Source organism: Drosophila rhopaloa, unplaced genomic scaffold (assembly GCF_018152115.1).
Source record: "Drosophila rhopaloa isolate 14029-0021.01 unplaced genomic scaffold, ASM1815211v1 contig_2, whole genome shotgun sequence".
Lineage (NCBI taxonomy): Eukaryota > Metazoa > Arthropoda > Insecta > Diptera > Drosophilidae > Drosophila > Drosophila rhopaloa.
The window spans coordinates 15675034-15687475 of NW_025335083.1; the positions used below are offsets into that span (position 1 = coordinate 15675034).

At 37.4% G+C, this 12442-nt stretch overlaps 1 protein-coding gene across 1 annotated transcript; it reads right to left on the reverse strand.

Annotated features, from left to right (window-relative positions):
• Nucleotides 1–3762: 3762 nt before the first annotated feature.
• LOC108044488 lies at nucleotides 3763–4565 on the reverse strand. Its single transcript, XM_017123522.2, has one exon. It carries the CDS (start codon nucleotides 4483–4485, stop codon nucleotides 3862–3864), a length of 624 nt encoding a protein of 207 aa, XP_016979011.1. The 5' UTR covers nucleotides 4486–4565; the 3' UTR covers nucleotides 3763–3861.
• Nucleotides 4566–12442: the final 7877 nt, after the last annotated feature.

Genomic DNA, 12442 nt, shown 5'->3' on the forward strand with positions numbered 1-12442 from the left:
GACGTTTTATAGATAGAGACATGTGCGATACACCCATCCAATGTGTGTCGTAGATCTAAACGTGCCACCCCCCTCCCGTTTCACCCCGAAAAACAGATGATGGAAACGTGCGGGGCGGTGAATTGTCGAACAATAAAACACGAAAAGGAGAACAGGACATTGCAGAAGTGAAGTTTGTATACCCTGCTTAAAGGGGGAAAGGTTGAACAAAGATACATTCTGTGGGGTAAGTATGCGGAAAAGTCAAGAAAATGTGCTTGCACTCTCCTCAATAAATACTAGACTCTTTTGTAGTCGATTGAAGGACCCTTTTCAGAGTTAAATACAAATAAATTGAACTAAAGAGGTCTAGAATTTCATGCTTTCGATTTCGATTTAAGAGGGATTTTAAAAGGAATCTTCTTCAAACCAACAAAATAAATTGAACGATTGAATGATAAAAGAATATACATAAATTTATAAACTATTAAAAACCTACTTAAATATTTGAATTAACAAATTATAATATAGACAAGCATATCAATTAAAACTAAAGTTTTATTGGCATAAAAAAGTTGATTGTTTTAATAATTCGCTATATTACTTTGTTTAACACTTTATAACGAAATATTTGTAAATTACTTTCAAAACCGTTTTTCAAAAACATGATGATTTTTTCAATTTATGTTTCAAAACTTTCAAAGTACTTCATCTCTTAGGGTACAACAATAAAATGTGTTGGCACCTTCTGGCAAATGCCGCGCGTTCTACAATGCGAAAAACTCGTATAAGTAAAGTTCTGTCCCCCCATTTACATCCTTCACATTTCCCATCACCCCCGCCCCCCCGTCGAATTTTCCCCGTCCAAGAAGCCGGCAGCGATTTTTCTTGTTTGCTGCCTGCGTCTTCGTCTTTTGTCTGCCGCCCTTTTCATGTCGCTTTCCTCGCAAACGTCGCCATTTTTTGCAGCAGCAACTCTCCGCTTTTTGTACTTTTACAACCCTCTTATCGGGAAAACTTTAAATTTTCGCATTCGCAATTCGCAGTCACAAATGCAAATGATGCCCCGCCCACAAGACACACTATAAAAAAGTTATGCAATTCCACAATGCAAATCTTTTTTTGATTTATTGAACTGAATTCAAACACTTATAAAGAAAAAATCAAATGGTTTTTTTTAATTCAGAATGTTGTTACGGTAATTCCTTTTTAATTTATAAAATGTTTGCCATATTTTCTTTATCATTTCATTATAAGTTCTATGAATAAAATTACTTATAAATATTTCTTTTTAATTTTGTCTTTGAATTAAAAGCTTATTGAAAGTATTGCTGGTTAATTTTTCTCCAAGTGCGGAAACACTGTGGATGGGAAATCATAGGAATGGGTAACTGCGGGATCCTTTGGTTGGCTCTCAGGGAGTCTGTTCACCATATGTTGCCAATTGAGGCGAAAATCGAAAACTCGTCTATGCTGGAATTGTTTATGACCCCAGCGGATTGAGCACATTGAGGGACTGACTTTCTTTTTGCTCCAAGCTCCAGCTCCTCCCCTATTTCATTTACCCCGGCCACCTAACCCACTATTCCATCACCTTTTACTACTTTTTCCTTCAACTTTTCTCCATATTTTCCCCGAGTTTTTCTGCTGTCGCCTTTTAATTATGGCTCGCAAATTATTTTCGAATTTTTCCATCATACTGCGGAAATAAATGTTGACTGCAATTTCCCACAGTCCACCGCCCCCCTCTCCGTTCCTTCAACCCAATTCCGAACAGGATGGAAAAGGATTCGAACCATTTCTTGTATTTTCCTGTGTGTTTTTCTTCTTTTTTTTGCCCGGTTTTTTTTTACCTTTCGGTTTATTTATATTGCCAGGTAGCAGGAGTTTGGAGAGTCCAGGACTCGGAGTTGGAGTTTTCTGATGGAGTCCTGGTCCTGTTCTTGTTGTTGCTGTTGTTGTGACCTAAAAAATATTCACACTCACTTCACTTGTCAAGTTGAATAAAGCAAAACGCTGTCCTGGAATCGCGTGGTGCTTTTTTTTTTTTGTGGGAGGAGAGCGAAAGAGAATCATAGTTGGAGAGTTGGAAAAAAAATGTATAGAAATTCCTTTTTGCAATACAGTGCATTTCAGATTCTTAATTTAGTTTTACATTATGACTGATGAACCTATGAACCTATCTAAAACTGATTTAGAATTATAGTTTCCTACCAAATGAATAAAATTACTAATTTAATGTGGTTGGCTTAACCTATTTTGGTATTACCATAAAACATCGGGATACTTTGCACTTACATTTTAAGTAAAATGGAATTAATGGTGAAATTCATTTTACATCTAGAGAATACGATGTATTTATTTGTTAATTTTTCCATTCGCATCGTATAATAGTTTTTGGCCTATATTTTTGCCACGCACTGTACGGAACTATATGTTTGTCATTAAAATCCGTCCCACGTGCAATTAGAGTTTGTCATTTGACAGCAGCGCGAAAATGCATAAAATATATTGGTGACAAGCGAGCAACAAATTATAAAAGTGACAACATCGAAACCATTGCAGTGTTGAAAAAATAAAAAGACTCGCAGGTTATTATTGATAAATGTCATCACCAGATTCCCATCCCGATTTTATAATAAGTGAAAAATGGATTTTGTTATTTAGGACTGCACACGACAGGATGTTTTGAGTTTAATTTTAATAAAATTTGATTTGTCGATAAAACTTGACATATTTCGTTGAAACTTGAATTATTTATACAGTATTTAACACAAATTGGTTTCCATAATAGTTAAATAAGTCAATTACAATAACTGCTTAGAATTTTTATTCCAGGAGTAGAATAGTCTTCTTTTGTGATTCACTTATACAGAATTTAAAAAGATACAAAATTAATAATTTTTATAGATATAGTGACGTTTTTCTTGTCTTAAAACTTTCTTCTAAAAACTAGATTTAAAAATCGAATAATTATATTTTAAAAAATACATAAAAAACTGGTAAGCTAATTAAACTATTGTCTGAATCCTACCTCCCCCATTATTAAATTTCAATCATTGTTAATACTAGCTCATCCACGAAACCTCTCCATTCAGCTTCAGTCAACCTTTTCAGCCAAGGAAAAGTACGAGTTAAGGTACCCGCCACAAGTACTTATCGACAGATACCGTATCCAAAGAGTAGGATTGCCTTGTTATCCGGCCCAAATCAATTGATAAGCCCCCCGCTGAAAGACAGAAACCAATGGCAAAAGCATTTGAACGATTTCAAGCGATGAATCAGCGACTGCTTTGAGCGACTGACTGGAGGCACTTATTTCGCATTGGTAATCGCCGATATATCATTATAATGTGTGGGTGACACACCAGGGAAGCCATAGAAGTCAACTCCCCTTGTGCACTCGAAGAATTTGTAGTACTTATGCTTCTGTTTTGTATTTATTTATTGCATTTTGGGGTTCATTTTTATTTCAATGGGAAACACAATATAAATTGTAATAATTTTTAAGAAGTTTATCTTTTTTAGTCCGTATGGAAAAGGGGAGCCCAATTCGATTTAAAAAAACCTTATGTTCTTACATTAGAAGTTTGTGGTGAACAACAATTTTAAACAGCATACCACGAAATTCTACCAAAAGTAAAAACTTAATTTAAAATGTATGAAATGTAAACAATTTCTTAATTATAAAGGTACCTACAAAAAAGAGTTCTCATTGCTTAGTGTAAAAAGCACAAGGTGCTTGAGCAATTACAAAAACATGAGCAAACATGAACACAGCAATTGAAAAGCGGCTGAAATGAAATTTAATACGGGTCAAAACTCGATTCAAGGAAAATTAAGCGGGGAAAGGAAACCCGTGAAGCGAAGAGCGGTTAGGGGTTAAACCAAGGATCCGGAGGCGGAGGACTCCACGGCCTTGCCGAGCAGGTGTATAAACAGGGCTGTGCCGCACACCTGCAGATCCTCCCCGGCATCCTCCTTGATGCTGTCCACCAGAACCACTCCGTACTTGACCACAATCATGACCAGCATCATCCGCAGATAGAGGAAATTCCGCTCCACAAAGGCCAGGAATCCGAGGGAAACAATGTTGCCCAGAACGGTAAGATTTTTCAAGCTATCGCTAAAGGCACAATCCCTCCGATTTTTTGCCAGACTGCAGCCCAAATCGCAAAACAGGGGAAGCACGAAGAAAGCATGACCCAAAGCAATGGCACTTAGCCCGGTGGACTGCATATAGAGATCCATGTTGGCCAGAGGCAGTGGTACCAGTTCCAGGACACCATGCGTTATGTCCCTCAGCTTCCGGCACTCCTCCGGCTGTCCGCTGGCGAAGATTACCCTAAGCAATCCGAACACTGCCGAGAATCCGACCACCACACAAGCGGCCAGGGCGAAGGGGTGCTCCTCCGGCTGCATTTTCCGGCCGGAAAACACTGCCGTAGTCAGCAGCAGGCCGTTGTACACAAAACGAAGCCAGGGACCCGAGAGCGGTTCGCTCATCTCGAACGGAGACTCCTGGCCAAGGGTTAACTATCGAGTTTTAATCTTAATTTATGATTTAGAAGTTATGAAAATGAATGTTGGAAAAAGGCTGACTGACTTATAAAATATTACATTAAAAACTCCTTTGATGGCATAGTTTTGGTGGGAGAAAAACAGGCTATCAACAATCCATATAAATACTATACATTTTAAGGTTCTGAATATATTTGCAGAAATTGAAGTACAAAACTTTTAAGAGGAGTCTAATATTTACTTACATGCAAGGCACAAACTACACTTCTATATAAATAACAAAGTGGAATTATTTAATGTTTGAAGTAATTAAATTAAATGCGGGTACAAATTAGAAAAAAAAAACTCACCTGCGTTTATTCACACATGGTCCTTCAATTAGGCACGCTACACATATGTAAATATATGTTATTCCAGAGAAGCAGTTTTACAGAAATTTGCTTACTTTTCATGGTTATAAACTTTTACGTTCTTGGCAAAAAAACAGAATACGCGAACTTTAATGTTAACTAAACACAGGCATTATTATTATCCGGCAAGCACACATGGCGGAGCAATAAAACCCAACGAAGTTCACGCAAATTTAAAAGCCTGCGGGAACCAAAGAGAAGAAGCAAGAAAATCATCTTGAATTTCTCACATGCTTATCAAGTTATTGCCGTAGGTATATGTGAATCAATATTTTGGATAAAGTTTGTAGGCTTCAATTTGGATTCTGATTGCAAAAAAGCTAAAAAGGAAAAACGAGGAGAATCGTAAACAAGTCGCATTTTTAAAAGTTGCATAACCTCTTTTCGAGGAGTTTTTTATTTCAGAAATATTAAAGAAGTACTAAAAAGGAAAGATTGGTCCAAATCGGAACTACTATTATTTTTTTGATAACAAATAATTTTCCTTAAATAAAAATGTCTGGATTCTTTCAATATCGTAATATATATTCGTTGGGCCCTCAAATGCCTAAAACATTTAAAAAACAAAAGGTATTTAGGATATTTAGGGACATACAGGTTAGAGTTTTATAAACGCTGAAGATTTTTAAGAATGTGCTGAGGAATTCACCGTGTTAAATATCCAATATGGTATTTCAGTAATCCCCTCTTTAAAGCGTGTGTCTGTGTGTGTTAGCCCGATGGGATAACGAAGCGAATATGCAACTTGGCAACACTTGAGCATTCCGGGCACGCACCACGCCCCCAACCACAGGCCCCGCCTCCTGGAAGCATAAAGAAAAATAATAATTCAACTTTATTTGTGCCACACACACACGCACACACTTACATAGCAAGGATATTTCTACGAGGCTGTGGTAGAGTGCGAAATACCAGGATCTTCCAGCTGTTCCCTGTCAACACCAAACTCAACAACAACAAATACATCGAGCATCCATGGTAAATTTAATCGAAAGCGTGTAATTGACCTCAGTAAATGGCGAGGAATGGGCGTGGAAATGGGAATGGGAATGGAAATGGAAATGAAAGTGGAGAGAGTTTGGGGCACGGGCTTTGTTGGAAGCTTAGCCAACTGCCATCAAATCATTATCAGTTAAATAAACGACAGCCAGCAAGTTAAAAAGATAACGAAGCTGCAGAACAGAAGCTACAGCTACAGCTACTGCTACACACAGCAGCAACAGATGATATCTCTGCTACAGGACCTCCATCTCCATACCGTCGTGGCTTTGATTCGGATTCACCCCCTTGCCACGCCCCCCGCCCCAATAGACAGACGTAAGCCGCCTCGTTTTATGCTAATTCAAATGGAAATGGAGCCAGTCAGCAGCTGCTCGGTGGATTGTGAGGGCAATGCACTGGAAAAAAAACTAAGCTAGCTAAAGAGTTGAGGAACTATGGATGGCTTTAAGAGAATTATAGTTCTTCCAATTTTTATAATAAAACTCACTGCCCTGTTACAAAATATGTTGCCTACTTCAAGTCAACTTTCTAAATACTTTTGTAAATTGATAAACCTTTTTAACACCACATTTGATTCGTCTAAATCCTCTCTCATTGAAAGAAAAGTATGCCGCTGACTGAAAAAAGTAAACTCATTTAGTTTGCGGGAAAAAAATAAAGAATTTTAAAAATGGGTAAAAAACAAGTTTTTAGTTAAAAGAGATTTCTTGATTATCTGCTTCTTAAACTGCTTTTATAATGATTTATATTTTTTTCGGTAACCAAGTGGAAACAAATTCTAATAACATTGAACTTCAGAAAACTAAAGGTAATTATATATTTTCAAAATCCCTAACTGCCACTCTCATATACCCATTTTTGATCTTATGTAAGATACTATAGTTTATAAACCCAAATATTTCTCAGTGTATGGGGCGAGATGTGCCGCGGATGAGGAGCACCACAAGTTGTCAACGGCGTCGCCAAAGTCGAAAGCAAAGGCAAAAGCTCGTTTCATTATGCGACGGGCGGTGGGCCAGTGGGCGTGGCTGGCGCCTTGATCGGGCACACAGATAGCCGTGCTACATATGCAGATGTACGGGATGCGGATTCCGGCGGTCGGAACACGGAACACGGAACACGGAATACGGAGCACAGGGCTCAGAGCCCAGGAACTGTGGACTCGACTCGCTGGCATTCCTTGTAAGGCAAATTCGCCATGATTTTCATATAATTTCCGCATCATAAAGCTGCGAAAGTAATTTTCCACTTGAAAGCACAGCGCAGCCAAAAAGTGTGAAGCTATTGGTTGGGAGGGGGTGGTAAAAAGTGTGGGCAACTGGGGAGGGGTCAGACATTGGTCCGGCTAAGACCTCAAGCTGTCTGTGCTGTATAAGTATGTGCTGTTGTACCTATTAGTTTCAAAATCCCAGGACATGATATGTTATAAAGTAAAAACATTGGTATTCAATTTCTTAAAACTCTTTTTATGAAACGAAACTCCACCCTTAAATGTATATTATAAAGATTTAAGTAATGGAGTGTTCAACCCGTTAAACGGAATTATTAAAATTATGATTAATATACAACTATAGAAACTTTAAAGCTTTTTTTGTTAGTCTTGAATACATTCTATTATTTCGTTCAGGTGTTGTCTTTTAATAATGAAATATAATAAAAGTCTCATTCAATTTCTAATGGTATCTAAATAACCCATAAGAAATAAGACAGCTAAAGAAACTGAAAATTGAATTTGTCTAGATCTGGAAACCATTGGATACATTATTTTTGTCTTTAACAAATGTTTTATGATAATATGTTTACTAATTCAAACCTATATATTGGATATACCTGCTACCGAATGTACGACTTTGCTAGGTATCTGAAAGTCTCAAGGATCCGTACAATTTAATGTAGTTTTTGTGTCTGTTTGTTGGGTAATGTCGATGATGGTAGCTTGTTTTTTGGCACATTGAACATTTGGTGTTGTCACCTTTCGGGCCAAGCACATGCAAATAAGCCGGCAAACAGGACAAAGACGGAAAACCAAGGCCAATTCAGGCCGAGATTCCTTTGCATTAAACCGAGAGCATCATTTTGGGGGGGAGGTGGTGGTCGGGAAAGTGGGGGTTGGGGGTGGTAGCAATGACATCTCTTTAAGGCGACATCAGATTAGGCTAAGCAGCTGGGCCAACACACACATACAAGTACAGCGAGGAAAAGCGTTACACACACACGGAGACAATAGGGAGTGGCAAATTTCATTATGCGGCTCACGTGCGAGACAACCAAATTCACTGGGAAATAAAGAAAAAAAATGTCCAAAAGAAAAGCAGAAACCGAAAAACAGAGGAAAAAAACGTAGGAAGAAAGAAAAATACAAATACAACACGGAAGGGGGGTTCGGAAGGGGGGGCCTTGGAAAAAGTAGGAGGAATATCGGAAGGAAGCAGCAATAGAAAACGTACAAAAGCGAAACACGCAACCGAGAAGACGAGGCACCAGGCTCCAAAAAGAGGAGATTTCATCTTCTTCTTCGGTTCCCCGCCCATTTCGTCCTGGCAGCCAGGAAGGAAGTCAGTCAATGCCCGCAGCAAAAAGGCCAAAACACAAAAAATACCAACAATAAGCGACAAAGTAGAAACAACAACAAAAATACAAAGCAAACACAGTGCAACATAAAAATAATTAACCAAATAAAACCATTCATAGTGTATAATGCAAGGCTATCTCAAAAACATAACCAATATTTATAGTCATTCATTAGCGTTGATCTACGCCATGCTTAGATAACTAAAATTATTATAGAATAAATCTGAAATAATAGTGAAAAATAATGATTAACAAAACAAAAATATTTATTTTTCAAATTATCTTTAAATATAATTAATTAAAAAATCAACAAATAAAAGGTACTCTCGCAATTTGAATTATGTTGATTGGCTATCAAATATTTTGTAAGCTATTATAAACTATCTTACGATACAAATATAATAACCGAATGGTTAACTCACTTCAAACATGTATTTAAGACATAAATTTAATAAAAATCTGGAATTATGGAGATCGCTTAAGTAAAAAATTAATAATAATTTAGTGATTTTCTGTACATATGAGATTTTATATAGAGTGCTCACTGTCCCAGGAAAAAGGGGGAGGGGTGGAAGAACGTAGATGGACCCAAAACCTACAACACACGTAGATAAATTTGAGTAATTCCTGCAGGTGAAAACGGAAACGAAACAAAAGTAAAAGCAAAAGAGCAAACTTAGGTCTCATCTCGGTGAGGGAAAGAAAAAGTTTTCCGGGCGGGAAAAGCGGGGAGACGGCAGGCTGTGACAACATCTGGATGTTGTTGCTGACGCTGCTGAGCTAATTACTAATTTAATATTCCATGCCCATTGACCCCCACAAAAACAGCTCGGTTATCTGCTTGTTGTCTAAAGTCTCACATTAATTATCTTATCTAATCGGACAGTGCAATAAGTTTCAGTTTAAGTTAGATTAGTTGCTAAGTAGTAGCTCGTTTATATTAAAGAAACGTTGGATACCTCGCTAACAGCCCATAGAAAACTTAAAATAAGTTTTACGACTATTGGCTTAAAAGCAAAATGCAATACTAATATAAATACAAATTCATTTTGTGGTTTGTAACGAAACTGTGTTCTTCCGTCAGTGAACATGTTTTTAAGATCATATTTTTAGATAAAAAATCTAGGAAATTATTTAGATTAATGAATTATTTAAATCAATCATACAAATGTACAAAAGGAAATTCTGAACATAAAAAAGAATTTTTTAAAAAATGTAAAAAATTAAAACTAGGAATAGAATTGAGTACTTCTCTACTCTTTTTTCCACAACGCATACTATCATAATAAATGGCATTAAATAATATTTTTCTGCAAGTGTCATTGTTTTGATTACCGAAATAATTGGCACAAACAAGTACTAAATAACTTCTATTAAATAAGTACTTGTTAAACTTGGCATCTCAAATATTTTTACCCCCAGAGACCTCAGTCTAAATAGATTTTTTCACAACTGTTATATACCCTTTCAACACACTCCAAGTGCCGAGTGCAAAAAAGTCTACAAATTTAAATATATACAGAAAAACTGGCTGAGACTGAGACGCAAATCGTTGGGGATTTATCAGCCAAAGGGAACGGCAGCAAAAACAACAATAAAAGCGATGAAAAAGAAGAACAAGCCGGGAAAACTTTTTGTATATGGCCAAGTTGAGGCTGAGTTGAGTTAACAACGTTACGTTAACTCCTCAGCTCCCCTAACTTTTTGGGTATTTAGCGGCAATCGATTTTCGTTGATTTTTCGCCACCCCCTGCCCCGAAAAAGGAGGCAATCTCGCCTTCGGATCTCTGGGCCTGCCATCCAACTCCCAATTTTCCCCTGAAACGTGTGAGTTGCAGGCCTGACCTTTCAACCTTTTCAGAGAGCCAGCACGTGGCCGTAGAATCGGAGTATCCAGTCCCAAAAATTCACACAGGCATCATCATCATCAACCGGAGCGGGAATGGCAACTCATCATCATCATTGTAGTCTGCAAAGTTTATTTAGGCAAAGCGCTTCACTTTTGGCTACACTCTTCAATTTTATGGCAACAAATTTGCATCGTAAAAGATACACCCCCATCCCCCCAAACACACTAGCCCCGAAATTACCCCCAACAAAACACCCACACACAAACGATAAAAATACAAAAACGTTTGTTTAGGCACGCCCTCTCTTTCTATCCCCCGGAAAAACCAGTCGTAAACTAAGGACAAAATCGTAAAAAGTGAGCAGTTCATTTAAATTTTTAATATTTAGGCTACCGACAGTGGCTGCATCCCCCACTTCCCATCCCCTCTATCGCATCCCGACCGCATCCGACCTTAACCGTATCCATCATACCGATTCACTTACTTTTGTTTTATGATCCAAACATTTTCGGCCATCATCTGTAAGCAAGAGTCAGAATACACTCGAAAAATCTGTGGTATCATAAATGCCAATGTCTATGAATTATCGAAAGTGAGTAAATGGCCTTCATAAATAAATCTTAATAAAATTGTTAGCTTTATAATTCTTTATTAACAAGGTCCGCTGTGTGTAATATGATTTTTGTATCATTAAAGTCTCTGCATTTTAAAGGAAAAAGACACTTTTCCTTTAGAAAAAGATGACATTTCAAGTTAAATTAGTATGCAAATACTATTAAAAGTAAGTTATCTTGCGAAACAACTTGAAAACTTAGTAGAAATCTTGTTTGTTAAATATTGAACCAAAAATATAAAACATTTTTAAAGTGTCAAAAGGAGGCATCCCGAATATGGGTCTTCTCCATCGTTTTGAATTTATGCCTTTAATTAAATACAAAATCTACCTAGGATTCATCTTGCTGGGAACTTTTCTGTGGCATTCCTTTACTTAATAACGGGCCATCAAATAGAGTTGTATTTCTGTGGGTTATATTCATGCCGAGCATCCCTACCCGCCACGCCCCTCTTCGCCCCCTTGAACACGCACTCAGGATTTATTTTCACATTTATATGAGACTGCGGGGGGTGCGGCGAGGCACTGGAGAGGGTATGTAAATTTTTCAGTAAAAATTCACTTCGTGATAATGGATTTTCCATGTCGCATACGCCGCAGTCGCTGTCGACGTCGCTGCCTGCACGACAAATACAATCTGCTCCAGCCTCCCTCCCCCCATTCCCCATTCGGGGAAAATTCGTCCCCACCCCCGTAACCTCTCCACAGCAGCCAGGGCGACAATTACCTCCCCCCTGCATCCTGTGGCGCTCCTGTTCTGGTTTCGGGTTTGTTGGGGCATGATAGATGACAAGTCTCGGTAGGTGTACGGGTATGGTTGTGTGTTCGGCAAGTTCTTGGGCACTTGAGGGTCCCCAGCATGTTCTCAAATTTGAATTTGCATCCGTACCAAAGCTCACATGAATACAGTACAATCTGCTGATGTAAGAATTATCCAGATTTCATATTTTACTTGCTGTTAGAAAATTCCAACACAATCTAAAAACCTCAAACACCTCTTGTTCAATAATCCATTTCATTTAATCTTCCTTATTCTAAGATTAGTAAAGTGTTATTTGAAAGCTTAGGTCGTTTGCCCAAAAAATGTTCATTCAGCAAAACATCAAATGTATTTTAAAATACAAACAACCTTAGTCTAAAATTATTAACATAGCTTTTACCCTTAATTTTATATTATCGCCACACTTGTGAGTATGTAAGTAATACCTTTTCATGAATAAAAAACTAAATGCACTTCAAAGGAATATAAAATAAAAGTGGATGCATATGAATTCAAAAAAGTGTACCTAAAATTATTAAAATTCTATTACTTAATTTTTATAAAAACCAAGATAAATAAATACAAGATTAATAAAAAAACAATTGTAGTCTATAAAAACCAAGACTAACAGTAAATCCCAATAAACATTTATTTTTGAGCGACCACTGTATTCGACTTTTGCCAGTTCATGTAGGCTGCTAAAATATGCAAAAAATTATACAAAGTTGGCAAGGTT

Excerpts from the sequence above, each read along its gene's own strand:
- LOC108044488 (XM_017123522.2), bottom strand. The coding sequence starts at position 4,485 with ATGAGCGAACCGCTCTCGGGTCCCTGGCTTCGTTTTGTGTACAACGGC.